Below are 27,902 nucleotides of genomic sequence, written 5' to 3' on the forward strand. Positions count from 1 at the left end.
ACAGATCTGAGAATGTTTTGTCTGGTGAGAAAAGAGATAACTGTTAACCATGAGGTTGGAGATGTACCTCCTCAAGACCAGTGTTAAACTGTTATAGATTTGCTAATAAGTTAAGATTGATTGACTTTATTTGATTGATTATTTGATTTTATAAAAATAATTTCATAAAATAGAAGTATAGAAGGATAAGAAATATATTTTAATGAAACTTACAGTTGCACAGTAAAAGCTGCTATGAGATCTTCTGTACATCCCGTACCAAGGCTAGAAGAATGGGCTAGTACCATTGTTAAAACTTAGGTAATAAATTTAGGGTTTGAAAGGTTTATTTGTATTTGACTAGTCTTCTGTATGTAGAAGGTGTATTGAAATGTCAGAATATAAGATTAATGGAAACCGGGGAGAGTTGACTGGAACAGCTTGTAATTACCTGCCAAGAAATCGTGAACTTTAGTAAAAGGTAATTCCGGCAGGGGGGATCGCAGCCACCGACTCATATACCACCTCCCTAAATCGTACCCCAGACCCATTTCTAGACCTTTCTAAGCTCTACTGCGCAGAATCAGATATAGGAGGAGAATATGTTAATGATTTACGGGAAATATTATGATTATGCATGAATACTTAATGAATATGTATGAATAAGTTCTATATATGGTGTCTGATTTTGAGACGTGGTGTGCGTTGATCGTGAGAGGACTCGCTCGTGCACCGGGCCGTCAATAAAGAAGTGTCTGCTTATCTACATCACATTGGTGTCGATAAGTTCTTCATTCTGAGATTTCGGTAACAAAACCATAATCTCAAGTTACTATGACAACTTTGTCTTCGTCTAGACTTTACTGTAAAAATAGTTTGTAATGTACAGCTTCTTGCTACGGGACTGAGAGCATAACTGTTTGCTTAAACCGGCCTTGAAGCTGAGATTAAAAGGGCTGTGTTACTTGTTGGAATTTGGGAGCCTGGATGGAGCTGTGACTCCCCGGCCGCCCAGCACGCTGTTTTTGCTTTCCTGCCTTAATAAATACTTAGTGAATTTATTTCAGACTTTAGCTATTTCAATTCAACTATAACAATCCTTTACTTAAAGTTGTTTCTGATAGGTTCTGTAACTTGGCAAGTTTGGTAAAAACTTTCCTAGCCGCAAAGTAATCTACCTTTCCTATTCCTTTCCCAGACCAAAGAGCAAGTAACATTTCCCAGTTAAGGACTGCAGCCAGGATCTTCCATGTGGGAAGAAGTCTCCATTTTCTTGAACGCTTTTTCTTACATGGCTGAGCTATTGGAGCTTACGCATTAAAGAAATGCCTGGAGAAAGATCAATGATACAAAAATTTCCTTCTTCCCTTCTCCTGAGTTAAAAAGAGTTGCAAACAAATCTGTCTCTGAAGTCTGCATTTAGCTTATTATGGCAAGAAAACCTTGTAACTGGATAAATATCATTTAGCTATTCTTGACCAAGGTTAAATGCTGGCTCCTCCAGCAGGCATCGCTAAGAAATCTTTGTCTTAGTATTGCTTATGTAGTGGTTGATTAGATAACTGAGTATTTGAACATGTTTTGATACTGCTTTTTTTTTTTTTTTCCTTCTTTTTCCCATCCTTTTTAAATGCAGAAACTGTGGCTATTCATTATTCTTTGCAGTGCCTCAGTTTTGGAAGAATTACTGTAGACGGCTAAAAGATATGGCAGTGAGTATTATGAAGAGTGGAAATTGGTGCTCTTCGGGTTTCTGTGACTGCATTCATTTTTGAGAGAATATGTAGTGCTTTTAAATAAGAGTTTTAAATCAGGCTGTTTTACTAAAGAATTCAGTTTTACCTTGTGTCTTATTTCACATGGTTTATCTTAAGACTTGTTTGAGGAAAAGATTGTGGCATGGTGGAATTTAGATGAATGACAGAGACTTAATCTTTGGTCTTGAAACTGCTGTGTCTTGCTTCAGGATAATGGTATTTGATTAAACAGAGGTGTGGAGGGTTCCTCGGCTCTGGGTGAGAATAATTTTCTTCAACTTGAGACATGTTTGCTTAGGTTGCCTGGGAAGGTGTTCATTATTGTGAAAGCGGTTTCAGACTAAAGTTTAAAGTGAACTTTCTATAGCAAAAGAGACAGACAAGCACTGATTGCTTAAGGTATCACTGGTTATTACGTTATCTTCTTATGCTGCCTTTTCTTTTAATGACAGTTCTAGAAATCAGGTCTTTATGTACTGGAATGCTTATTTTTCCGTAGCAGTGGACAAGGTGAAAGCCAACAATGCAGTACCTTTGAGTAAGATAAAACCAGAAGAAAGTACACTGATTAAGGACTTCAGTAGAAAATATGAAAGAAAACTTGAGTGTTTTTTCAAAAGTAGGGATTACCTGTGAGGAGTTAGGAGGATGGAGATTTCTAATGTTTACCCAACACTGATTTCAGTCTTTGTGTTGAAACTGTCTTTTGCATACAAAATTAGGGATGGTGGGGGAACATGGAAAAAGTTCTAGTCTCTTTTGCTGACTGGAGTTAAAATATCAGCTGTGGTGGCAAAGTAGTTTAGCTTTGTGTCAGGCTTGATAGCGAATAAGCTGCAGTATTTTGGTACTCAGCTAAATGTTTGATAGCTGTTGTTTAGGCTTTATTTCTTAGGTTAGTTTTATGTTTAAAACTGATGTGACTTTTCTAGGATGAAGATGAAGGCTGTGTTCTACAAATTCCAGCTTCTGTATTTAGTTTTCCTCTTGGTCCTAAGCTCATTCATATGTTCTATCAGTTGGCAAGACGTGTAGTGATTAAGGAGCTGAAAAATGACTCTGTAGGTAAGCCGTAATGAAACAATAAAAATGCATAATTTGTTGTGTTTGACAGTGCATCCATCAAGTCTTTAATATATGCCAAGAGCACTAAGTAGTTCTGAGTTGACTGCTCAGTTCAAAATCTTTTACAGGGTTCTGTGTGCTTGCACAGAGCTACTACTGATAGAATGATACAGATTGGTTTGCTTTGTATTGCATTATGGGTCTCGCTTCAAGATTCATCTGAGTAATGCTGTACGCTGTTACCCATACAAGCAATGGTTTGGTCCAAAAGTACTGGATCACTATACTATATTCTTACAACTTGGGGAATTCTGAAGATCAGAACTGTCCATTCTAGTCATCTTGTATTGTTTTGGTAACATAAAGAATAGGTAAAGGGTGTGAGAGTGAGGGAATGAAAATATATACAACAGAAAGAACTGTCAAAAAAGACAGTGGGCTTCTTGATTTGTGAATCTATGTAAACTAGGTAGGTTAGGAAGCTGTCTTTGCTAAAAGCAAATGATGTAATTAATCCAAACATTAATTTCCATTTAGGGACTGATGTACCTTTTGCTGTAGAGTTGAGCCCTGAGTATATGTACATGGCAGATGTAAGACACAGAGTTGCATACAATAAACTTCTGGCAGTTTTTCAAAGGGAAGATTTTGTTCTTCAGGAATATGAGGAGAAAGCACAGTAAGTAATGCATTTAAAGAAATGGAGTCTTTTCATAAAAGCTGACTTTTGTGTGTGTGTTTTTAAAAGGGTTTGAGGAGGCTGCATCTGCTTTACATCATGAATTCTGTTGAGCTTCTCCCCATTTTTTCCTCTTTTACTTCCCTTAATTGACTGTTCTGCTGTGTATAGGGACTTTGTGAAGCATAGTAGTCTAAATAAATTAGTTCTTCACTTAGGAGATGCTGGATTTTGGAAGATGTGGTTACTTGGGCATTAAAAATGATCAGGGAGCTCTGCATGTATAGTACTGATTTCTTAACATTTGAAGGGTCACATCTTAGAATATAACTGTCTCAAGATGAAACATTTAGTCTTTGCTTAACCACTGTGGGACACATTTTATTTACATCATTGTCCTGGGTTTGGCTGAGATAACTTAATATTCTTGGTAACTGGTGTAGCTGATGCCGTACTGTGTTTTGGATTTGCTGTGAGAATAATTGTTGATAATATACTGATGTTTTTAGTTGTTGCTAAATGGTGTTTGTATACTAAGTCAGAGACTTTTCTGTTTCTCAGGCCTTGCTAGCAAGAAGGCTGGAGGAACACAAGAAACTGGGAAGGGACACAGCCAGGGCAGTTGACCTGAATTGGTCAAGGGGATATTCCATACCATAGAACATCATACTGAGTATATAAGCTGAGGGAAGAAGGAAAGGGGGAATGTTTGGAGTGATGGCATTTGTCTTTGCAAGTAACCATTATGTGTGATGGAGCTCTGCTTTCCTGGAGATGGCTGAACACCTACGTGTTGAGCTTTCCCTATTAAACTGTCTTTTATCTCAGCCAACAGATTTTCTCACTTTTACCTTTCTGATTCTCCTTGATCCCACTGCGGCGGGAGGGAGCGAGTGACTTCTTAGTTGCTAGCTGGGATTGAACCATGATGATAATCCTTAGCTACTTTACCAAAATTGTGCTATTTTCATTCTTGTTTGAGAAAAGGAATAACGAGAACTTCCTATGCAGACACAGGGTTATATATCAGTGGAATTTGCAGAACTTGAGTGGGATTGTTTACAGGACTGGATGGTCTAACCCCAGTCAGCAGCTAAGAACCATGCAGCTGGTCGCTCACTTCCCCACTTGCCTGTTGGGATAGGGAGGAGAATGGGGTATAAAGGTAATGCTCATGGGTCAAGATAAGAACAATTTAATAATTGAAATAAAAATAAATATAATCATAGTACCACCACCACTTGTAATGAAAATGAAAGAAGGGGAGAGAGGAATAAAATGCAAAACTAGAAAAAACCCAAGTGATGCACAGTACAGTTGCTGACCTCCCACTGACCAATACCCAGTCAGTCCTTGAGCAGCAGTTGGCAGGCCCTGGCCAGATCCCCCCCGGGACAATATCCACCCCTTATTCCATACCATTTATGTCAGGCTAGACTTTCCAACACTGTCACCTTCCCTGTGCTTTGATATAAGGATGGACAATCCCTCTAAAAGTCCATTGAATTAATTTGGTCCATGATACTGGGCTCGTTCTGTCGTAACAGTTGAAATTTCAAGGCAGGAGAGATGGTGTGAGGTGTTGGGATTGTTGCATGTTAAAGCCAGTTCTGATTCTATCACCACGGTGCTGGTCTGGTTTCATCAAAATTCATTCCTGGTTAATATGGCAGTTGGAAGGAAGTCAGCTTCAGATGTTCAAATCCGGAATGGCAGAGGTGGACGCCTTAAGTATATGGAAGTGTCAATATACAGTGTTTTGTAACAATTAACATAACACAGTTTGAATGTTTTCACCCAAAATCAAATTACCTTGAAGCACACATTGAAGTTCCCCATCCTCTTACATTACCCACCAAGTACATCCAGGTCCTTGAGCAAAACCAATCCTGCAGATGGGTTTGCTTTTGCCTGAGGTAGGAGTAACCCAGACTGCTTTCTCCAGCATATTTTTAAGGTGCACTACAGGAACTTTATCCCCATCTACAGTAGGTAAAAGCTTTGACTGGGCAGGGCCAGCTTGGCTGGCAGTTCCTCTAGCATTGACTAACCAGGTGGCTTTTGCTAAATGTGTATACCAGCGTATGAAGGTCCCACCACCTGTTGCTCTCGGTGTAGTCTTTTAACAATCTGTTGTATCATTTGATTTTCCCAGAGGCTGCTGCATGATAGGGGATGTGATATACCCACTCAATGCCATGCCCTTTGGCCCAGGTGTCTGTGAGGTTGTTTTGGGAATGAGTCCTGTTGTCCGACTTGATTCTTTCTGCGGTGTCATGGCACCATAAGACTCACTTTTCAAGGCCCAGAACAGTGTTTCAGGCAGTGTCATGGGGCACAGGATAGTATCCAGCCATCTGGTGGTTGCTTCCATCATTTTAAGCACATGGCGCTTGCCTTGGCACGTTTGTGGGAGTGTGATACAGTCAGTCTGCCAGGCCTCCCCATATTTCAGCTGTTGCCCCTCGTATCAGAGACTAACTGCTTGGCTTGCTTAATTGCAGTGCAGGTTTCACATTCATAGGTAACTGCGGCGAATGAAGAGACGGGACGTAGCTTGATGCAAGCAAGATGTCGATTTATTGTACGCAATCACAAGTTTATATATGTTTTCAGAAGCTGCGTGCTTTAAACAGATTGGTTCTTTAAGCTAAGCATTACATACTAGGCAATCCCTGACTGGTTAGCTACAAACAAAGGACACTTTAAGTGTTTACAGTCATCAATTAACAGCCACATGTTACTTCTCCTTGGCAACATCTGTTCCTCATTCCCTTATCTTTTCTTGGCATGACTCATCCTGTTGATTGTTATCTATTCACATTCCTTGTCCTCCCAGGGTTTGTGGCCTACAAGTTCAAGCACATTCCTTTCAGCTAACTGATTGTTACTTATGGTCCTGATTTCCAGGCCCCCTCCTGCAGGTAACCTGTGTGGTCCTGTCCATGGTCAAGTCCACCCCTTGATCCCAAGCCCATCTATATGTCAGATCTTTTCCTTGATGGTTCCAAGTATCATGGGCCCACTGAGCTATAAATAATTCACCTTTATGTTGCCAATCCAGATCTACCTAAGCTACTTAAGTCTTAGCAGCCTGATCTACCTGCTGGTTGTTTTGATGCTCTTCAGTGGCCTGACACTTGGGTGTGTGAGCATCTATTTGGTGTACCTTCACAACCAGGTTCTCCACCCCGGCAGCGGTATCTTGCCACAATTGATTTAAAGAACATAGTCAAAATTTCTTCATGACTAAGTATCCTTTATTGGCAGTGCTGGATGCAGGGGGGATCCTTCTGCCTAACGTGCATGTCCAAAGTAACTAACTATCTTATATTTATACCATAAACCAATGACTATTCAATTAACGCCTATACATAGTCATTACCTAAACCCACCTACTCTCGCTTCATACGTTAATTAGCTTATCAGTCTTTTGTGCTTGTGCAAATTCTTCCATGAATTGTGGGCAGGGGTCCTCGGGACGTGGGCGGTGGTCTTTGGGAGGAAGGCCGTAGGTCTTCCTCAAGGTGTACTTTTCACCTTTTGCCAGAAAATGGTGAGCTGGCTGTTTTCAATCAGCTCTTGCTATCTGTCTTTCCTCCTTGGGTGTTAAGATGCCAACAGGTAACAGGATGTCCACAGCCTCACAAGGTGTCAGCAGACACAACACACAGGGGATGGATGCCGACAGATAACAGGATGTCGACAGCCTCACAAGGTGCTGGCGGATAACAGGATAGCATTACAAGATGTTGACAAACACAATACACATTGAGGTTGTCATTATTCTATCCTACAGTGAATTCATACGATATCACAATGCAGCAGCCCAGATGGGTTTACCTTTGTGCTGCCAGTTGCTCTGCCTACATTATTGCAACCACCCTCACAGGGCATCTGCCACCATCCATGAGTCAGTCTAAGAGGTGAATCGATTTGAAGAATCAGTCAGCAATATTCAGGCGAGCGGAGGTTATCTTTATTCGGCAGCGCCAGATGCATGGGGGATCGCTCCACCAGAGTCATGCATACTGAGGGAACCGTTCAGCCCCCTCTTTATACAAGTCACTTATGTCTATTCATTAACTTTCCGGGAACTTATTGACATATCTTACACCTGGACTATTAGCACATTCCATTCAAGGACCTAGTATATCTTCAAGTTAACAACATTAATATATCTGTGCCTGGACAATGTCCTTGAGGAGTTGTCTCTATGCAGACTCTATTCCTTAGTGGTCATGTTTAAAGTCTCCATCTTCGCCACGTTGCATGTACAATAGGAATATAAGACAAAATGTCCCTTCTAAAGATAACCAACCCAAGGACTTAGCAGTCTGTGCATCCGTCATGTTGCAGTAAGGGTCTTTGGACATCTCCCGACTTTAACTAAACATAGGTGCGTCATCCTTTAGATAAGTGGTACAGCTTTCACTATTCAGAAGTTTTGGCCACCTTTCTTGTTCAGCAATGTCTAACCTCTGCAAACTGACTCAATTCATCTTCTTCAGCAGTTTCTTGTAGAGGACTCCATAGCAGCTCCATTCCCCTGATGCTTTCCTACAACATGGCAGGACTCATCAGTAAACTAAGCATACTGCTTCTCATTTTCTGGTAATTTATTATACGATGGGACCTCTTTAGCACATCACCTCCTCCTCTGGTGATATTCTGAAATCTTTGCTTTCTGGCCAGTCCACGATCACTTCCAAGATTCCTGAATGACAGGGATTTTCTGTTTGAGCTTGTGTGATCAGTATGACCCACTTGACGTAACATCAGTTGTGTGATGTGTAGAGCAGACTCTCCCTTTGAACGTCCAGGCCAGCACAGGCAACAGGTGCGAGGAGGAGCTGCGCTTCAATAGTGATCGCTTCCGAAGCAGTCTGAATCCCTTTGTAAGTGGCCATATCTCTTTCTCAGTTGGAGTGTAGCGAGCCTTAGATCCTTTGTATCCCCAGCTCCAAAAGCCTAACGGTCGACCTCAAGTCTCCCCTGATGCTTTCTGTCAGAGGCTCCAGGTAGGGCCATTCTCCCAACCTGCGGTGCAGAGCACATTCTGTACATATTGCCCTGTCTGGACTGGCCCAAGACCTACTGCTTAAACCGTCTCCTGTTTAATTTGTTCAAAGGCTTGTTGTTGCTCAGGGCCCAGTTAAAATCATTCTTCTTCCGGGTCACATGATAAAGAGTGCTTACTATCGTACTGTAATTTGGAATGTGCGTTCTGCAAAAACCCGTCACAGCTAAGAAAGCTTGTGTTTCTTATTAGTTGGTGGAGACATTGCTTTTATTTTGTTGATCACATCCATTGGGATGTCATGATGTCCATCTTGCCATTTTATTCCCAAAACTGGATCTCCTGTGCGGGTACCTTGACCTTACTTTGTTTTATGGCAGAGCCAGCTTTTAGAAGGATTTGGACTATTTTCTTCCCTTTCTCAAAAACTTCTTCAGCTGTATTACCCGATATGATGATGTCTTCAGTATATTGCAGGTGTTAGGGAGCTTCACGCTGTTTCAGTGCAGCTTGGATCCGTTCATGGCAGATGGCGGGGCTGTGTTTCCACTCCTGGGGTAGTCAGTTCCAGGTGTATTAAGATGCCCCTCCAGCTGAAAGTGAATTGTGGCCTGTACTCTGTAGCCAAAGGGACTGAGAAAAAAGCATTTGTGTTATCAGTCAGTGGTGGCATACAACTTGGCTGCCTTTAACTTCAGTTCGTATTGGAGTTCTAGCATGTCTGGCAGAGCAGTATTCGGTGGTGTTGTGACTTCATTCAGGCCACGATAGCCTACTGTTAGCGTCCACTTTCCATTAGACTTCTGCATTGGCCATATGGGGCTATTAAAGGGTGAGCCGGGTCCTGCTGATGCCTCCATGGCTCTTCAGTCGGTGAATCAGCTTATGAATGGGGATCAGGGAGTCTTGGTGCAATATTGCACAATTGTGGTAGTGATTGGCACCTGTTGTTCTTTGACTTTCAGCAGCCCCACAACAGAAGGGTCCTCCAAGAGACCAGGCAAGGTAGACAGCTGCTTAGTTTCCTCCGTCTCCAAGGCAGCTATACATAAAGCCCACTGGTACCCTTCTGGGTCCTTGAAATACCCTCTGCTGAGATAGTCTCTGCCAAGGATGCACAGAGCCTCTGGGCCAGTCACAGTGGAGTACTTTTGCCCTCACTCCCAGCTGGGCTTGTTTCAGCCTCTAATACAATTAGCTGTTGGGATCCCCTGTCATTCCAGAAACGGTAACGGATTCTGCCTCTTCATAGCTTGATGGCATTAGGGTACACTGTGCACTGGTATCTGCTAAAGCCTTATACTCCTATGGGCCTGATGTGCCATGCCATCAGAGCCACATCCGGTAAACCTGGCTGTTCCATCCACCTGGCTGGAGGCAGGGCCCCTCTAGTCTTGGTCACAGGATTCTCCACTTACTTGTAAAAGTGGATTAGAATTCCTTTCCCTATGATCAGGAGTAAGATCAGTTCTTCTACTCTGTGGGAAACTGCCCACTGGAGACTGGAGCAGCAACCTTCCTGCAAGAACCCTTATTTTTGATTTTTCCTTGCAATTCATGTACCCATGCCTTCGGGGTTGAGGTGGGTTTTCCATTCTACTTCCTCATGTCCTGTCCATGGTCCCACAGGGAAAACCACAGCGTACTCTGTGGTGTGTACTTCCTGTGTTCTCCCTTTCAAGCAGAAGGGCACTTACTATTAGTAGGTGAGGTGTGGATCTGTACAGGTGGGGAGTAGGATCGATCCTTTTTGAATTGCTAGACCAGTTCCTGGATAGCTGAGACAAGGGAGGTCGAGATGTTCCCTTCATATTCCCAGAGCTGGTGAGCCACTTCATTTGTTGTCAGTGGTGCTTCATCTTTTCAGGTTATTACTGCCAATGAGTTGGCATATGGTGATGGTGTGCTCCATACAAATTTCCGCCCATGGGTTGCGTGCATGGGACTTAGTTGGGGTCTGTGGGTAACTGCGCATTGTCCTGGTCATAATAAATTATCTCTTTCATGGCTGACTCCCTCAGGTACTGGATACCTCTCTATTGCAGTCCACTTGCCTGGGCAACATGTAATGTCCTCCTTGAAGAGATACCTTCACACTTGACACTCCAGAGGCTGAGGACTTGTGTCCCTCTTCGAATTGCCTTGTCAATGCCCCCTTCTCTAGAAAGTGACCTCAGCTACTTGGCTTCCCTACCCTCTAATTCCAAACTATTAGACCCCATTATCCCCGCATCGAAGTAGCCAGGTGATAACTTGCTCAGCTGGATCATGGCTAAAATCTTTGTATATCCTGCAGCTCATTCAGGGATAGAGATCAAGTGGTTACCTCTTGTTCTGCCTCTTCCTCCTGTTCCTGCGATGGCCCTGCTTTGTCCTCCTTTGCTAAACAAGCTGACACTTCTGTCCATTTCTTCTTGTGTATAGGGGCGACTGATAGCAGCATGGGTTGGTTCTCTGGTTCAGCTGCAGTGTCTGCTGTGGGGGTTCGCGTAGCTGCAGTGCCTGTCACTTTACCGTCAGATCCAGAGACTTTCTGTTGCCCTTGAGGGTGCTGAATAGCATTCAACAGGACTTGGTAGGCATGGTCTAGGCCCCAGCACGTTGCAGTATTTTGTGCCTCTCTGGAACTGCCAGGGTGGTAACATACTTCCAAATATTTTGTTAGTTTTCCCCGATTCTGCACTTGTTCAGGGGTGAAGTTCTGAAACACTGGAGATGCCCACTGTCCTAGGTACTTGCCCATAATGTCCCACACGCCTTTCCACTCATAACTATCCAACTTGACAACAGATCTCTGTGTGGTATTCTTAATAGTTGTTTAACCTAAGACCAGGAACACATTTAGCATTCCTAGCAATAGGGTCATGCTGGTTTCAGCATCCCAAGAATATTAAAAATTTTCAGTGTTCTCAAAGCTACTGTAATTAACCTGGCGGGAAGGGCAAGATGTGGAAGGGTGTCTCTTTCCTCCACGGGAGACAAGGCAAAAGGTGTAATTACTAATAATAGTTCCCGCTGGATGAGTCCCAAAGTACAAAGGGGATGGTAACTGAGTACACAGACCAAATTTCATAACCAGCAAGTCCTGTTGTATCAGAACCCCGCACTATATAGTACAACACAATGATAATTTTTGTCCAGGCTCCAAGGACAATAAACAGCACAACAGGGACCACATTCTGCAAGTAAAGTACATAACACAACCCTGAGATCATGGGCAGCAACTTCTAGAGCAAAGAAATCAACATTGTGGTGAGTGATTATTCAACAAATATAGATACTTATGAGAAATTTGTTTTAACACACTAGTCAAATCTGTCGTTACCTCAACCCTTCGTGCCCCATGTTGAGCATCAACCACAAAGTTGTTTAACACCAGCTGGCAACTAAGAACCATGCAGCTGCTCACTCGCTTCCCCACTCCTCTGTTGGGATCGGGAGGAGAATTGGAGAAAAAGTTAAAACTCGTGGGTTAAGAACAATTTAATAATAAAATGAAATACAATAGTAAGAATTATAACAACAACAATTGCAATGAAAAGTAGAGAAGGCGAGAGAGGAACAAAATCCAAAAGGACAAAGCCAAGTGATGCACAACATTTTTGCTGGCCATTACACATTAGCTGCTGACTAATGCCCAGCCAGTCCCTCAGCAGTGCTCGGCTGGCCCTGGCTAACTCCCCCCAGTTTATATACTCAGCATGACCTTTTAGGTATGGAATATGCCCTTGGCTAGTTCAGGTCAGCTGTCCTGGCAGTGTCCCCTCCCCATTTCTTGTACCCATCCAGCCCTCTTACTGGCAGAGCCTGAGAAACTGAGAAGTCCTTGTCTTGGTGTAAACATGATTTAGCAACAGCTAAAAACATCAGTGTGTTATCAACATTATTCTCACCACACCAAATCCAAACCACAGCTACTAAGAAGAAGATTAACTAGCCCAGCTGAAACCAGGACAGGAGGGCTTCAGTTTACCCTGGTGTTTGCTGGGAAGGCAATGCAGTAGTGCCTTAGCAATCTGGGGAAACAGGATTGCATCATGGATGGCTTTGTAATGCAATCAGTGGGTGTGCTGAGTAGGAGTGGTGCTCTTTTGAATTTGCTGGGGACAGGTAAGAGAAATTTCCAGGTATGTAATTGCCAACAGGAGCCTTATGGTCACTGCAATCAAGGCTGTAGTACTTAAGATCCTAAGAAGCATGAGAAAGTCAAGTGGAAGAATAATGGCACTGGACTTAAAAGAACAAATTTCCACTTGTCCCGGAAACTGCTAGGAGGTACCTTGTGGAAAGCAGAAGGGCTGAATATACCCTAGCAGGGGTGCTAGGGTATATTCAGAAATCCTTGCTGAAGCTCAAGTGTGGTCCATTGCCTTAAGTGGAAAAAAACCAACCTGGTTAAAACAGTTAGCTAGTGATAAAGCTCAGAAACCAAAGCAGCAGCATATTTAATATGGAGAAGGAGGTTGACTTCCAGACATAAACAGAGAAATATTTTTCAGGGGTGCAGTGGTGTAGTTATGAAGGTCAAAGTTTAGCTAAATCTCCAAGAGCCTGAAAAAAGTCTTCCATAGATATGTTATTAGGAAGTGGAAGTTCATAGAGGATTTATGGCTGCTTCTGACGGAAATGGTAAGTTAAGTTACAAGTGTCACAGGCTGAAATACCCAATCCTTCTTTCCCTCAGTGTTCATGGATGAGGTCAGTAGCCCAGTCTCTGTGCCAAGAAGCAACAGTGAAAGAAGCAACAAACCTCTGATAGAGGGTAAAGCAGAGGTTCATGTGTCCAAACTTCACATACAGAAACCTTTGCTACCTAAGGGAATGCATCCAAGGATGCAGAGATACTTACCTGGCATCATTTCAGAACTGCTCTGTCATCTTTGGAAAGACAGAAACCTAGCTGAAGGGGTGAGCTGAAAGTTTTGTAATGCCTTGAAGTCTTTAACTGGTGGCAGACCCTAAGTGGGTTTCCTCTGGGGTTGATACTGGGTCTATACTATTCCATGTCTTCATAAGGAATATGGATGATGGAATTGAACGCAAACCCACCAAGCTTCCAAATGATGCCAAACTGTGAGGAAAGGTAGGTATACTAGAATGGGGAGCCATTATACAGAGAGACCTTGCTGGGCTTAAAGACTTGCCCAACAAGAATTGTGTGAGGTTTAACAAAGATTAGCGTAAAGTCTTGCACCTGGGATGGAATAATCCCAACAGCAGCCCAGGCTTGCGGGAGATTGGCTGGGGTCACGGGTCAGCAGTGTGCCCTGGTAGACAAGAAGATCAACAGTTTCCTAAGCTGTATGAAAAGGAGCACAGCCAGCAGATCAAGAGGTGTATGTCATTCTACCTGACAATTCTAAGGCCATACCTGGAATGCTGTATTCAGTTTTGGTTCTCCTAGTTGAGAAGAGAGATTGAAAGATAGCAGAGGTTCTAGAAGAGGACCACAATGATCACAGAGTTGGAGAACTTGACACGTATGGGTAAAAGCTGTAGAAACTGTTTTTTTTTTAGCCTGAGGAAGACAGAGCTCAGGGGATTTAATCACAATGTTCTAAAAAGTGGTTGTAGAGAAGATGGAGGTACTGTCTTGATAAAGATGTATGGTGACAGGACAAGAGGCAACAGGCCCAAGGTGCTTAAGGGAAAACTCCATCTGGATTAAAAACAAAAAATCTCTTGTGAGAACAATTGAACACTGGAATAGGTTGCCCAGAAAAGTGGTGGAATCTCCTTTGCTGCAGACATTCAAGACTTGGCTTGAGAGGACCACGAGTAACTTAACTGAAGGCTTTGCTTTCAGTGGAAGGCTCAACAATATAATTTCCAGAGGTTGAAGTATCCTAAGCATCTGTGATTTCTAATTCTGAATCTCCTCTCACCCTGCTTCAGAACTGTTACTGCTCTTGCTTACCTCGTGAGTGATTCCCTTTAAAAAACATAGTTCTGTGTATTTTTTTCATTCTCAACAAGGCATCAGAACTCTGCAGATCCTTTAGAATTCAGCATGATTCAGGCACCCAGTGTTTCTGAAAATCAGCCCACTGTGGTTTTACATGCTTAAAAATTTAACAAGAGCACTGTGGCTTTGGCAGAAGACCTTTGGTGGTCCAGCTGCTTGTACCCCAGTATTCTGTTCTCTGATTTTTTGAAACTGAGGGATTTGGGTACTGTACAATTGCTGAATATATTTGGAGGTTTGTATTGTTAATGTACGTTTCTAGTACACTGTTGTTCTTGGGTCTAATAAAAGCTCTTCCTATGCAATAGAGTAAGTGACAGCTTGATTGCTTAATTTGCAAGTATCTTCGCGGCTTTCCTGTCTGTCTTTCTGCACAAAGTCATGGTGAATGAAATCAAGGATAATAAGTTTTAGGTTGGTTTTGAGTTTTTCCTGGTTTGTTTTTTTTTTCCCCATTTTTTTTCTTTTTTTTCTCTGTGTGTTCTGTGTGTGGGGGGGGTTTTTTGTTTGCTTTGGTTTGTTTGTTTTGTTTTTTCCCCCCCATTGTTCCAAACCTACCTCAGTACACAGATTTTGAAAGAATGAGCGTGATTGTTTAGTGATTTTAAGGAATTCAGAGAATAGCAGAGTAGAAACTTGGGATTTTGTAAAAATCTATGGTATCTGTTAACATTTTTCCTAGAATTTTAATTAAAGAAAGAAAGCGGATAGAGTCTGAATATGCAGTCCTGAAGATGCAGTTTTGCAAGTAAGTGTTTTTCCGTGTAACTAAGTTAGCATATATAAGATTGATTTCTTATTCAATTTTATGAAATATGAACTATAGTTTTGTTGTAGACCACTTGAACTTCTGTTTTACGTGTGCTTGTAGGACAGAACAACATGACCAAAACAAAACTGATAGAACTGAGAAAATAAAGAAGGTGAGCATTTTTCTTGTCCTATGGCAACATACTGTATTTCTTCTTACATTTCTGCAACATTTATTCTTAGATATTGTTATTTCCACTTGTCTATGTCTGATTACGCTAGACCCTTCTTCTGCTTTCGTGCAGTTTTGATACTAATGATAAGTATTATGGTAAACATTTTAATGTAACGTTTTTGTCCTTGCCTATTAAGGTCCGCAGTATGTGGACACTTGTAATAGAAATGCTTGCATCTCTGAAAAAAGAAAAGGAAGAAGTGGATTCTGTACTTGATGTACTTGAAGATTGTGCTGGTCAGTGCGTTTTAGATGGAGCTAATGTTTTCAGTGTTCCCAGGCTGTTGTGTGACAGAGTCAAGAGTGATGGATGCCAAGTAAGTAATTTTTGTCCTTCTTTTTAAACTGTTTGGTTTTTTTTTTTAGTCCCCAGGGGTGTAATTAGATACCTTTAAGAAAAGAAAACTTCACAGATGATAAGAGATGATTTAAGGATGGATAAAATATGTGATGTGTATGTAAAAGTTTGTTATGATTATGGTGCTGTTTGGCATTGGTTATGTTTCAGCCATTAATCTCTTAAGTTCAGTAACTGCATCATTAGGTTTGTCTCAGTATTTGATTTTTTGTTGTTTAGATGTTAAAGCTAGGTTGATCAGTTTAACTATTGCTTTAACTAATGAGCTTTTATTTCCATTGTGTAGTATATGGTGCTGTTTAGGCTGGCCACATCTTTTGGAACACTAGTTAAACAGAATACCTCATTGATTGAAGTTTTCTTAGTTCATATTTCTTTACAGGCTCCTTTCAAACAGCTGATTCTAGAAAACAAACCGGAGGCTTAAATGTACAGTGCATTTTTTGAAAAATTAAGCAATCAGGGACCGAATCAAAATTGCAAAGTGGAACTTGGTATCCCTGCTCTGACTACAGAAGACTTAACTTTCTGATGTTGATGCTGTTCACTCATTCTTTTTTTTTCTTGCTTGCTGTACTTCAAGCATTGCACAGGAAATATATATGAAGCTGAAAACCTGAATTTCTTAACAGTCATTAAGTTATTAAATGAAGCCCAGAGGGCACTGAGAGATGAACATTGTCAGTGTGATTTAAGTCAGCTGCTTCAGTTCACTGAGAACAGTATTATGCTCTGCAATGAACTACTACAGAATTTGGAAGCGAACAGGTAATTGTCTGGAAATTTTCGGTGGTTCCCTGTTCTTTAGTCTAATGATCATGTCTTTCTACCTTTGAGTCTTTTCTTAAATAATATAATTTATACTGAGAACATATTGGTTCAATATTTTTCCTTTCACTCGGGGAAATACAGTTGTCTTGATTGTCTGTGTAATGTTTAACTGAGATTTTTCTCTATGTAACTTCAGCTTTTTGTCCTTGCTTCATTAATATTTTTGGCTTTGTTCCTGGGGACTTTGTTTGCTAGGTGGTCTGACTTTATGTTTTTTTTTTTCTTGTTATGTTAGTCAGTTCTGGGATTTTGAAACTTTTATCTGAAACTGGCTTAGGGGAACTTTAAGTGTGTATCTGATTGTGCCTGCACTAAGAACTAACTGAAATTCACAACCTAAAAAGCAGCTGCTAGGTAGTCTTCATGTTTCTTACAGTGGAACTGGAAGAACTATACTAAAATACATATACACAAACTGATACATAGCAAAGATTTTGCAGGGTAAGTGGAACATGTAATACTTCCCATCTTCATGCAGCATTGTTTTCTCCACTAACAGATGTGTTATTTCATTTTCCGTGCTTATATGTTATAGGGTGAAAACAGAGCAACAGGATCTTTTGTCAACAAGAGGATCTATTTCTAGAAAACAGGAGGACTGGAAAGTGATGTGGGAAAACTTTCTTGGCCAGTGTCCTTTTAATTTAATCTTAGATCAGAGTCCTGTAAGTAGCATTCAATTTATCTGATTTCAGGGAAGAGAAAGGATGAAAGTGAGAGAGGATGTACATCTAAGCTGGAGTGTTCCGTTGCAACACTTAAACTTTATATGTAAGGTTAGGGAATTAGAAAGCACAATATACCAGAAATCGCTTTATGAAGTAGTCTTTCTTAAAAATGCGTTTGTCTTAATGACAGCTGGTTCTTCATTTGAGATGGAGGATGGAACCATCTTGTCAAGACAGTAGATCAGCATAAGAGCAAGCTGATTAGTTTTGGTTTTGTCCATGTCCATTCCCCATGGAAACTGAGTTTTTGTATAGCATCAGTCTGAACTGTGTGAGAAGCAAGCGGAATGTAGTGAGCTTTTCCTAGGGGGATGGATGCAAAATGAGTTGAGGGCTTATGGGTAAAGATTGAGGGGCGGGTCAACATGTGGGACACTGTTGTGGCTGTTTGCTACAGGCCACCTGATCGGGAAAAAGAAGTTGATGAGGTCTACAGATGATTGGAGGTAGCCTTACTATCACAGGCCCTGGTTCTCGTGGGGGACTTCAACCTCCCTGGTATCTGCTGAAAAGACAACACAGCTAGTCTCATGCAGTCCAGGAGGTTCCTGCAAAGCGTTGATGATAATTTTCTGGCTCAGTTGGTGGAGAAGCCAACACGATGAGGTGTGCACTTAGACCGTGTCTTCACAAAGAAAGAAGGACTATTTGGGGATATGAAGATTGTGGCAGCCTTGGTTGCAGTGACTTGGTTGAGGTGGAGTTCAAGGATCCTGCATGGAGGAAGAAGGGCAGTAAAGCAGCATTACAACCCTGAACTTCAGGAGAGCTAACTTTGGCCTTTTCAAGGACCTGCTTGGAGAGATCCCATGGGTTAGGGCTCTGAAAGTCAGGTGAGGTCCAAGAGAGCTGGCTAATATTCAAGCATCTCTTCCTCCAAGCTGAAGACTGGTGCATCCCCATGAGCAGGAAATCGAGCAAAGGGGGCAGGAGACCTGCATGGATAAGTAAGGAGCTTCTGGCAAACCTCAGACAGAAGAAGGAACTTTTCAGAATGTGGAAGAAGGGATAGACCACTTGGGAGGAATATAGGGATGTAGTACAACATGGAGGAAGGTGATGAGGAAGGCTAAGGTACATTTGGAATTAAATCTGGTGGGGGCAGTCAAGGACAGCAAGAAGAGCTTCAGATGACTAGGGAAAATGTGGGTCCACTGCTGAATGAGGTGAGTGCCCTGGTGACGGACACAGAGAAGGCAGAGTTACTGAATGCCTTGCTTCAGTCTTTACTGCCAAGGCCGGTCCTCTGGTTTCCCAGACCCCAGAGGGAAGAGAAGTCTGGAGAAAGGAAGACTTTCCCTTGGTTGAGGAAGATTATGTTAGAGATTATGCAAATCCATGGGCCCCGATGGGATGCATCTCTGAGTACTGAGGGAGCTGGCAGATGCTATTGTCAAGCCACTCCATCATCTTTGAAAGGTCATAGAGAACAGGAGGGGTGCCTGACGACTGGAGGAAAGCCAGTGGCACTCCAGTCTTCAAAAAGAGCAGAGAGGAGGACCCAGTAAACTACAAGCTGGTCAGCCTCACCTCCATCCCTGGAAAGGTAATGGAACAGGTCATCCTGGAGCCTGTGGAGGAAAAGAATGTCATCAGAAACAATCACCTTGGATTCACCAAGTGGAAATCATGCCTGATTAACCTGATAGCCTTCTATGTTGCAAAGATGCTGGGTAGATGAGGGGAGAGCAGTGGATGTTGCCTGCCTTGACTTCAGAAAGGCTTTTGATACTGTCTTCAATAACATCCTCATAGGTAAGATGAGGAAGTGTGGGCTAGATGGGTGGACAGTGAGGTGGATGGAGAACTGGCTGAATGGCAGAGCTCAGACGGCTGTGACCAGTGGCACAGAGTCTAGCTGGAAGCCTGCAGCTAGTGGTGTCCCCCAGCGGTCAGCACTGGGTCCAGTCGTCTTGTTCAATTTATTCATCAATGCCCTGGATGAAGGGACAGACTGTCCCCTTAGCACATTTGCTGATGATACAGAACTGGGAGGGCGGCTGATACCCCGGAGGCTGCGCTGCCGTTCGGCGGGGCCCGGGCAGGCTGGGCAGTGGGGCAGGGGGGCGTAATGAAGCTCAGCAAAGGCAGGGGTAGGGTCCTGCGCCGGGGGGGAGCGACCCCACGCACCAGCACAGGCTGGGGCTGACCTGCTGGCAGGCAGCTCTGCGGGGAAGGGCCTGGGAGGCCTGGAGGACACCGAGTGGCCCGTGGGCCAGCAGTGTGCCCTGGTGGGCAAGAAGGCCGCTGCCAGCGTGGGCTGCATCAGGAGGAGCGTGGCCAGCGGGTGCGGGGGGTGTCCTGCCCCTCTGCTCTGCCCTGGTGAGGCCGCACCTGGAGTGCTGTGCCCAGCGCTGGGCTCCCCAGTTCAGGAGAGACAGGGAGCGACTGGAGAGGGGCCAGTGGAGGGCTGCAAAGATCATTAAGGGACTGGAGCATCTCCCTTATGACCAGCTGAGAGAACTGTGCCTGTTTGGCCTGGAGAAGAGAAGTCTACAAATACCTTCAAGGCAAGTGTCAGGATGATGGGGCCAGGCTCTTTTCGTGGTGCCCAGTGAGAGGACATGGGGCAGCAGGCACAAACTGCAACACAGGAATTTTCATGTGAATGTGGGGAAAACCTTGTTTGCTTTAAGTGTGACAGAGCAGTAGAACAAGCTGCCCAGAGAGGTTGTGAAATCTTCTCTGGAGATGTTCAAAACCCTCCTGGATGTGATTCTGTGCAGCCTGCTGTAGGTAAACCTGCTTTAGCAGTGGGTTGGACTAGGTGATCTCCATAGGTCCCTGCCAACCCTGACCATTCTGTGATTCAGTGAACATCTGCTAAGTTTTGTTTTTACTTTTTAAAGTGATCTGTTTGATGAATGAACAGTAATTTCCATTCTGACACGATGATAGAGGGATCTGAGATAATACCTAACCTAGCTAACTCAGTAGAGAGAGAGAGAGAAGTTTCATGTTGAATCTGGTTTGCAGAAAAGCTTTTTTAAATAGTTGTCTGTTAATTGATGTCGATATGTGGATTTTTTTCAGCCGCTTTGTGTTAATTTTTTTTTCTTTTGAAAGGTACTTGGTTTATTAAGAGCTTTGCCACCCTGTTCTGATGTTGCAGAAGAAGAAGATGAGAATATCGACTTTAGTCCACATCTGTTTTCAGTTTCAGGTGGGTGAGCAGGGGAAGCTTCTTTTTGTTCATCCTGTCTCGCATCACAGTTGTTAAAAATTACTTGGAGTTGAAAAGACTGCTTGCTTTTGCAAGTATCTTTGATAGTCTCTGATAATTTGGTTCTGAATGACTTCTTGCCACAATTGCCTTGCATTTTTCAACCTTGTCTTATCTCAGATTCTCTGAGGTTTTTGATACGGCAAAAGAACAATGCTGGAGTTGTTTGGTGTTTTGTTTTCTTGCATGAGAGATGTTGACACAGATATCCATGTACAAAGGTTCATTCATGGGTTCTAGGGAGTACCTTAACAGTAACAGTTGCTTCAGATTGGAGGGGTAACAAGAAAGAGACAAAGATAAAACGTTTCTCATTGTCTAGCTGGGAAAAGAAGTTTAAGGTGTCCTCCCAGGTAAGCATCTTTCCTTGGTGCATTCTGAAATACTTGTTCCACAGTTATTGTGCCGTTTGATCTGTGTTGATTGCTTTCAGTCTTTAGGTTAACAGTGCTGATCAGAGCTCACTTTGATGAGAAGAAATTATTACTGTTATAACAATGCATGGCATTGATTTAAATATTTTAACGGTGAAAATTTTTAAGTAGCTGTAATTCCAAGTTTTTATTTTTGTATAGGGAAGTTATCTGTTCTGTGCTTTTATTTACTTATTTCTATTATGAAAATTACTTGAATTATCTTTAGTGAAGATTCTTCAGTATTTTTGTTGCAAGGTTAAGATTTTATAAGCAATGTAATTTATTTTAATTGATTTGCCAGTATAAAGAGGAGCATAACTAATAGGGGCTGGTGACTATGCCTGAGGGTACAGAAACTAAGAGAATGTTATGTGAAACGCTTTAACCTGAGACATCATTCACCTGTTCTTTCTTGAAAGCAATCCCAGGAGGGGCTACATATGACTAATTATAAAGGATATGTGTTAATTAGAAATGAGACATCTGCTTGAGTCTATGTCATTAATGAATGGCACTCTATATTCTGCTGCTAAAATATTTTGTGGCTAAGAAAGCATGTAGCTTATGTGTTGGTGGGGCTGTTACAAGGCAACTAAGGGAAGGTGAGGGCCAGCAACAGAGCAGCTTTCGGTTTTGGCACCTACTGTGTCAGAGCGGTAGCTGGACATTTTCAGTTTTGGGGCTGGGCTCTGCGAGACATGGATATTGCACATTCTAATCAGCTGATGAGCTGATTGTATTTTACTGGGTAGTGCTTATTGACCAAGTGCTGACTGTCCCTAGTGTAGAGTTACAAATTACAAGCTGCAAAGCAACGGTGGAAAAAGGAGGGGGAGGCGACTTGAATCATGTCTCATTTGCAATCCCTTTTAGGAAAAATGGCATAGTAGACAAATGTGTTGGAATTTCAAGGTGCAGAGCAAGATGGAGAAGATCCTTTTGATTAAAAAGCTGAAAGCACTGCTCCAGCAGTCTGAGAGTATATAAGTATAGGGCTAGAAGCTGCAAAGGAAAGGCTACAGAATTACAAATGGAAGGTCATTCGCCTTAAAAATGTCAAAGATAAAAGCACTGTGAGTAATGCTGTGAGCTTCTGGTAATATCAGAAAGCTTGAGACAAATTGGTGTCTGTGGCATTCTCTACGTTATTGTTAAGATGCTTGATCTGAGAATTGAGCCACTAAGAAAACTAACGTTCTGCCTGTTAACGTGGTGAGCTTTAAAAAAAATGAGCTTTAACCTCACCTAACTTCTTGAAGTGAGTTTGGAATTTAGAGGTGGTGTTGAGGTAAATACAAAAGGAAATGCCTTTTATTTTTGCAGAAGCTGAAACTTAGGGTTAGTATAGAACTGCTGAGGTTAAACTTTGGCTCTTTATCCCAGTGATGTGCCAAAATTGGTATTGATTGTTCTAGAGCCCTGAGCCGAGCTATGTATACCTGTGATAATGCGAAAAGCATTTCCTTACAGTGTGCTTTGCCTTGCCTATACTGAGGCAGCGCTGGTCAGAGAGATGAGTATATCTGCAGAGGTATTTATTGATAAATGCAGATGAAGATGGTGGGATAATGTAGGTAGAATTTTCCATTGTGGAATTGATGCACCACACAAGTGATGTGTATGTGAAGAGGAGGGGATGATGATGACACGTGGCTGGGATTGTAGTTGCGAGGAGAGGGGAACACATTTTTGTTTCATGATTGATTGGTAGATGCAGAGCAGCAGATAGGATCATGCCTTTCAAACATGCGTTTAGGAGCAACACAAATAGGTGCTGGCTGCTGGTAGCCTCTGTGGCTGCAGGTGGTACCTGCGCAAAAGGATTGATTACACTGTCCTGCTAGGTATTAATTTCTTTTTCTTGAAGTTATTTGTAAAGTCCATCCTGTGAATAGTCTACAAAAGTGGTCTGAGTCACTTGTGTCACCTGGTAAGCCTCAGCAAAAAAAGTGGAAGCAGTAGTAACACTCTTGACTTGCTTTTCTAGATGTTTGTGACTCTGTTGCTGAAAGACGTTCTGAGAAGGGTGACGGGGCATTGGGAACTACGATAGATGAGTCAGCAGCACCAGCAACATGGTATGACGTTAATGAGAAATTGATGAAAAAGCAGTGGGAAAAATTAGAAATATACTTGTTGGAGTTGAATATATTGCACCTCTTGATCCTTAGTGGAATATTTCAGTAGCCCACTCCTTACATGTCACATCCACCTGATTTAGCAAGATGGTTCTAAAGTAACCGTCGCTTTCTGCAGCTGTTGACTGATTGATCAGCTGGTGCTGAACAGGATGTGCAGCAGCCACATTGCAAGGTTTTTGTCTCACTTTTAACTACATTCTTTCTAGCTTTAAGAGGTGGGTGGAGAAAACAGAATTCTGTTTCTCAGATTGGATCGAGGTAGGCATATATGTTCAGGATAACCTGAGAATGAAAGGACAGACGTTGACAAGAGCCCTTCTTTTGTGTTTAAAAAACCCCAAAGAACTAAATCCAAACTGAGACGAATAAATGTGACTTGCAAGCAGAACTACGGTGCTAAACCTTTGCAACAATGCTTTTCGCATGAATCTTCTAAAATAACTTTGTTCTGTAATTTCTTTTACTGCAGTTCCAGCAAAGAACAGAATGCAACCCAATGGTATTTTAAAACCTTTTGGCTTGTTTGTCATTTACTTAGGCCAGGAACGTTTCATGACTTCTCGAATAACATTGCATACCATAATAAGACTCCTACAGATACTTGAAAGTTGCCTACTAGGAGAGAAAAGGAGTTAGCAAAGGAAAGCTGTCCTGTAATAGAACATCAGTAGCTGTAGTTGCATGTGGGTCTCAACAGTTGTCGAAGGGGTTAACAATGAAAGCCTGGATTTCTCCAGTGACTTAATACAGCATGGATTTTTGTGTGCTTTTGATTCTAAAGACGGGTAGCAGCAAATATTAACGTTCTATCCTACAGGTGCGGGCTGCATCTTACATTTTGGAGAGCTATACAATTATCACTATGCTCCTCAGAAGTGGTAAGGCTGAGGTTTTTGGCAGCCAGGTTAAATATCAGTGAGTTCATGTAGGAACAGATCTGTGGATGCCAGAGGCCATTCAATGGAAGGGTATCTAGGGAAAAGAACATTATCAAATCTGCAGAAGACTTTTCACTTACCTTTGATTGCAGAATACAGAAGAGGTGTTTAAAAAATGTGTCACAAAATCCCATCTTTTTCTGTTGGATAATCAAGGAAAAAGTTTCAGAATTCATTCATTTTGGGAGGCTGATACACAGCTAGGGCTAAATCTGCTCTAATTGTCACATGTTCTCCCTATAGTAAAACTGCCTTCTGATGACCGGGATGAATTGAGACAAATCGTAACGGACAGATACGGGGCGCACAATATGTAATGGCCTTCTACTAAGACTTGCATGCTACTTGTTTACTTTGTCTCTAAATTTTTTTTCCACTCCCCCAGCCGCCCAGGGATCTCTTCAGTGCCTTTGGAGTTGTCAGAAGCATCTGAAAACAGAGACCTGTTAATTGGAAAGGTTACTCTTCAGTAATTTCCTACCTGTCAAGGAAGTTAAACTTAGATTTGCATTTTACACTGATTGAAGCCTAGACTTAGTATTTGGAGGGGGAGGCGTGTGGTTGGTTTGTTTGTTTGTTTTATAAAGTACTATTTGTATGCATCTGGGTCAGTCCTGTAAAACTGCAAAAGCTAACTGTCAGGGACTTTATTAAGCTTTAGGAAAGGACAGTAGGAAGTAGGTGCACTTGCACCTGATTTCCAGTACAGCATACAGTGTCTCGCTCATTCCCTGCTTGCTGAAACAGTCTTTTTGTTGAGCAGTGATCAGAATTTGATGTTTCTTTAAGTTGTATGTGAACTTAAGGGCTATAGCATGGCCTAATAGCAGCTTGGAGATACAGTTGTCCATTGCACAGTTGTTCACTGTAGCGTAGCGTGTTCAAGGTAGTTGCAGATGAGTCACCTGTTTTCTGTGCAACACACTGTTGTAGCCACTACTTATGTGCTACTTAAAATAGGATTGTAAAAATATTTTGTGTTTAGTTAGAGTTCAAGACTGAAATACTTTTATTAACTAGTCGGGCCATTGCTGTTCAGAATTTGTACAGCGGTGTATTCATGCCGCTATTCTGACACTTGAGTTTGAAATTTCTAAGAATTCCTGTGATTCCTCCAGAACTTGCATACTGAAACTCTGAAGGGGAAGGAAGAGCCTGTGCCTCCAGAGATCTTAAAAGATGAAAGGGATGAATCTGCCATTTCAGAAACATGGCAGAATGCAGATGATCATGTTATCCAGAGAGAATCTCCTGTCAAAAAAGAAGACCCTCTTAAGAAATTCACAGAAGAACTGGCAGAAGAGGTTAGGGAAAACTATTTTAAAGTTTTTTGTGTATTTTTAAATAAATGGTCATTAAGTTCAGAGAACAGTTTACCAATTATATCATAAAATTCTCCTTGTAATCTACGTATGTCAAAAGCTATTTTTTTCTGCTAGATAGTAATCAGTGGCACTAAGTTTTAGCAGTGACTGCCCAATGAAGTACACCCTGAAAGCATGGAACTTGTGCAGTTATTATACTTAGAAATCATGGTGAAGTGAGTAATACTTTCAGTAGAATCGTGGTGTGATTTTATCACCTCTCATACTTTAATCCATGAACTGCTGCATATATGAAGAATTCAGCAGTCCTTTTAGTTTCTGAAGTTACGCAGGTTAAATATTTAACAGGGGCTGGGAAATTTTAAACAGGAATCTAAGTATTTTGTCATTTAGGTATTTTATTTAAGATATAACTGAAGAATTTCTTGGCAAGGGTTACTGTAAAATGTGCCACAGCTTGATTTGGAAGGTAAATTGCCCTTTTCGCTGAAATGGTGGAGTTATTTTTCATATCCTAATACGTGTTACTTACGTAAATACAGCTCTAGTCTTCGTGCTTATTCAGTTCTTGACTAGTGTCTTAGAATATATTCTATATGAGGACGTTTTCTCATTTTAAAGATGATAAGAGAACTTGGAATTGAAGTCTTGTTTCAGTCCCCAGTCATCATTTTGTGTTTGTAGGACACTGTGGTCATTGTGAGCCTAGGTAGTAAATGATAGAAGAAGAGTCAGGAAATTCCAGACTCTTCAGATCATTTGGAGAATGGGATTTATTTCAAGCCATAACTGTCAGAAATAAAGAGGTTATAATTTTGCTTTCTCAGGAGTTGCCCTTCTCTAACATCCTGCAGGTTGCAAAAGCAGTGGTATCTGAGTCGCCTCAGAGTGGTGAAGAAAAAGGAATGACAATGGAAGATCTCATTAGCCTACTGGCACGGAACCCATTTTTAACAAGGAAAGAAATTCCCCGAACTCCAGAAAATCTATGTAAGTTCTACAACTTTGTTTTTGCAATACTCATTAATTAGAAGTGTGATTAGTTCATTGACATTGTACACACCACACAAGACAAGGTCGTCATTTCAGTGAAGCTGGAGGTTATCCTAATGGCTCTCTCTGTAACACAGCATAGAAGGCCTAATAAGATGTAGGCCTAATAAGATGTGAATACTGTGAATTTGATTTAACGTTGATGTTATTTCCTGTGTAGTAGTATCCCCTTTGTGTTGAGGAAGAAAATAAAGCGTAAACCATATAAAGCAGCTCTACATTTTTCTTCTTGGATTACTTACGTTACTGAAGGGACAGAAGAAAAACAGATTGATTTGAGAGTATGAAAGTACTAAAATTTTACCTTGGTTTTCCGTTTAGTTAATGAAATTAGAAGCTCATGGAGAAAAGCTACTGAGACTGAGGGCTCATCAGACGTAGAGCTGGCCGAAACTGAAGTAATGATAGAAGTGCCAGTGGATGCTAGACTTACAATGCAGAAGGCAACAGACTCTAGATTTGTGTGCTCTGTCCCTGCATCTCCTGTACCTGACTTCGATCCTCCCTTGTCAGAAAGCAAGTCCCCATTAAGTTCTATGGAATGCAGACCTTACAAGCAGGTGAGCGGAGATCACGTTGAATCTCCAGTTTCAGAAACATCGGGAATGCAAGAGAGTGGTGAGAGAACTGAAGCACAAGAATTAAAATGTACTGTTTTGAACAAAAGTTCTGTAGAAGATCCAAAGGAACATACTTCTCAATATATAAAGAGGAGCATGAATACTGAAGATACTGGTTCAGAACACAACAGCAGAACAAATGTTCTACTTTCAGACCACTGCCAGAGTTCCTCAGTGCGTGTGATGCACACTAAACCGTTTTTAGTTTCTATGAGTTGTGAATCTGCCCACATGGGAATACTTGAGGAGACGCTTCCAGAACTTTATAGTGCAGGTCTCAACCTAAGTGCAAGCTCACAGTCTGATTTTGGTATAACAGACAGCACATACATAACAGGTGGTTCAGAAAATCATGGAAATGCTGGAACACCGAAGCTAGATCTACAGTCCGTGTCCAGCATCTATGAAGTGCTGGAAGAGACTCCATCTGGAAGTGAAGAGAAGCTGCACCAAACACATAATGGAGGTGAAACTGTAATTCTTGCAACAGAAAACAGATATGAATCGTGCGGCTCTCCAAAACACTTTTGTTTGGATGAAGAATTTACCAAGACTCCATCACCAGAATCTCTTAATGAAAAAAAAAATTCTCTGTCATCTTTACTGGTATCCTGTCAACATCTGGAGGAAATGGCATCAATGGTACACAAAATCCCATCAGACGTAGTACGTAGATGGAAGGGTAAGTGTCCCCGTACTTGAGCAACAAGATTTTGTCTATTCTGCCACTGGGTATACATATATAAATATATAAATATAAATATAAATATATATAAAAAAATAAAAATAAATAACCTGCTCTGCATAGCTGAAGCCTGC

At 41.9% G+C, this 27,902-nt stretch overlaps 1 protein-coding gene and 1 non-coding gene across 2 annotated transcripts in view; both read left to right on the top strand.

Moving 5' to 3' along the window:
• The window catches only part of HAUS6 (HAUS augmin like complex subunit 6), a 46,741-nt gene that overhangs the window by 1,210 nt on the left and 17,629 nt on the right, over positions 1-27,902 (top strand). Inside the window, 14 exon segments of the mRNA XM_055790307.1 lie at positions 1,616-1,691; positions 2,669-2,801; positions 3,339-3,480; positions 15,148-15,213; positions 15,337-15,388; positions 15,588-15,767; positions 16,392-16,576; positions 17,175-17,304; positions 20,434-20,530; positions 22,994-23,084; positions 24,471-24,543; positions 25,204-25,389; positions 26,238-26,400; positions 26,785-27,765. Coding sequence (XP_055646282.1) covers positions 1,616-1,691; positions 2,669-2,801; positions 3,339-3,480; positions 15,148-15,213; positions 15,337-15,388; positions 15,588-15,767; positions 16,392-16,576; positions 17,175-17,304; positions 20,434-20,530; positions 22,994-23,084; positions 24,471-24,543; positions 25,204-25,389; positions 26,238-26,400; positions 26,785-27,765 — 2,555 coding nt within the window.
• Positions 24,268-24,397, top strand: LOC114014144 (small Cajal body-specific RNA 8). Its single transcript, XR_003557543.1, has one exon. It is a non-coding gene; the product is annotated as a small Cajal body-specific RNA 8 (non-coding RNA).

This window comes from Falco peregrinus, chromosome Z, assembly GCF_023634155.1.
Source record: "Falco peregrinus isolate bFalPer1 chromosome Z, bFalPer1.pri, whole genome shotgun sequence".
NCBI classification, from domain to species: Eukaryota; Metazoa; Chordata; class Aves; order Falconiformes; family Falconidae; genus Falco; species Falco peregrinus.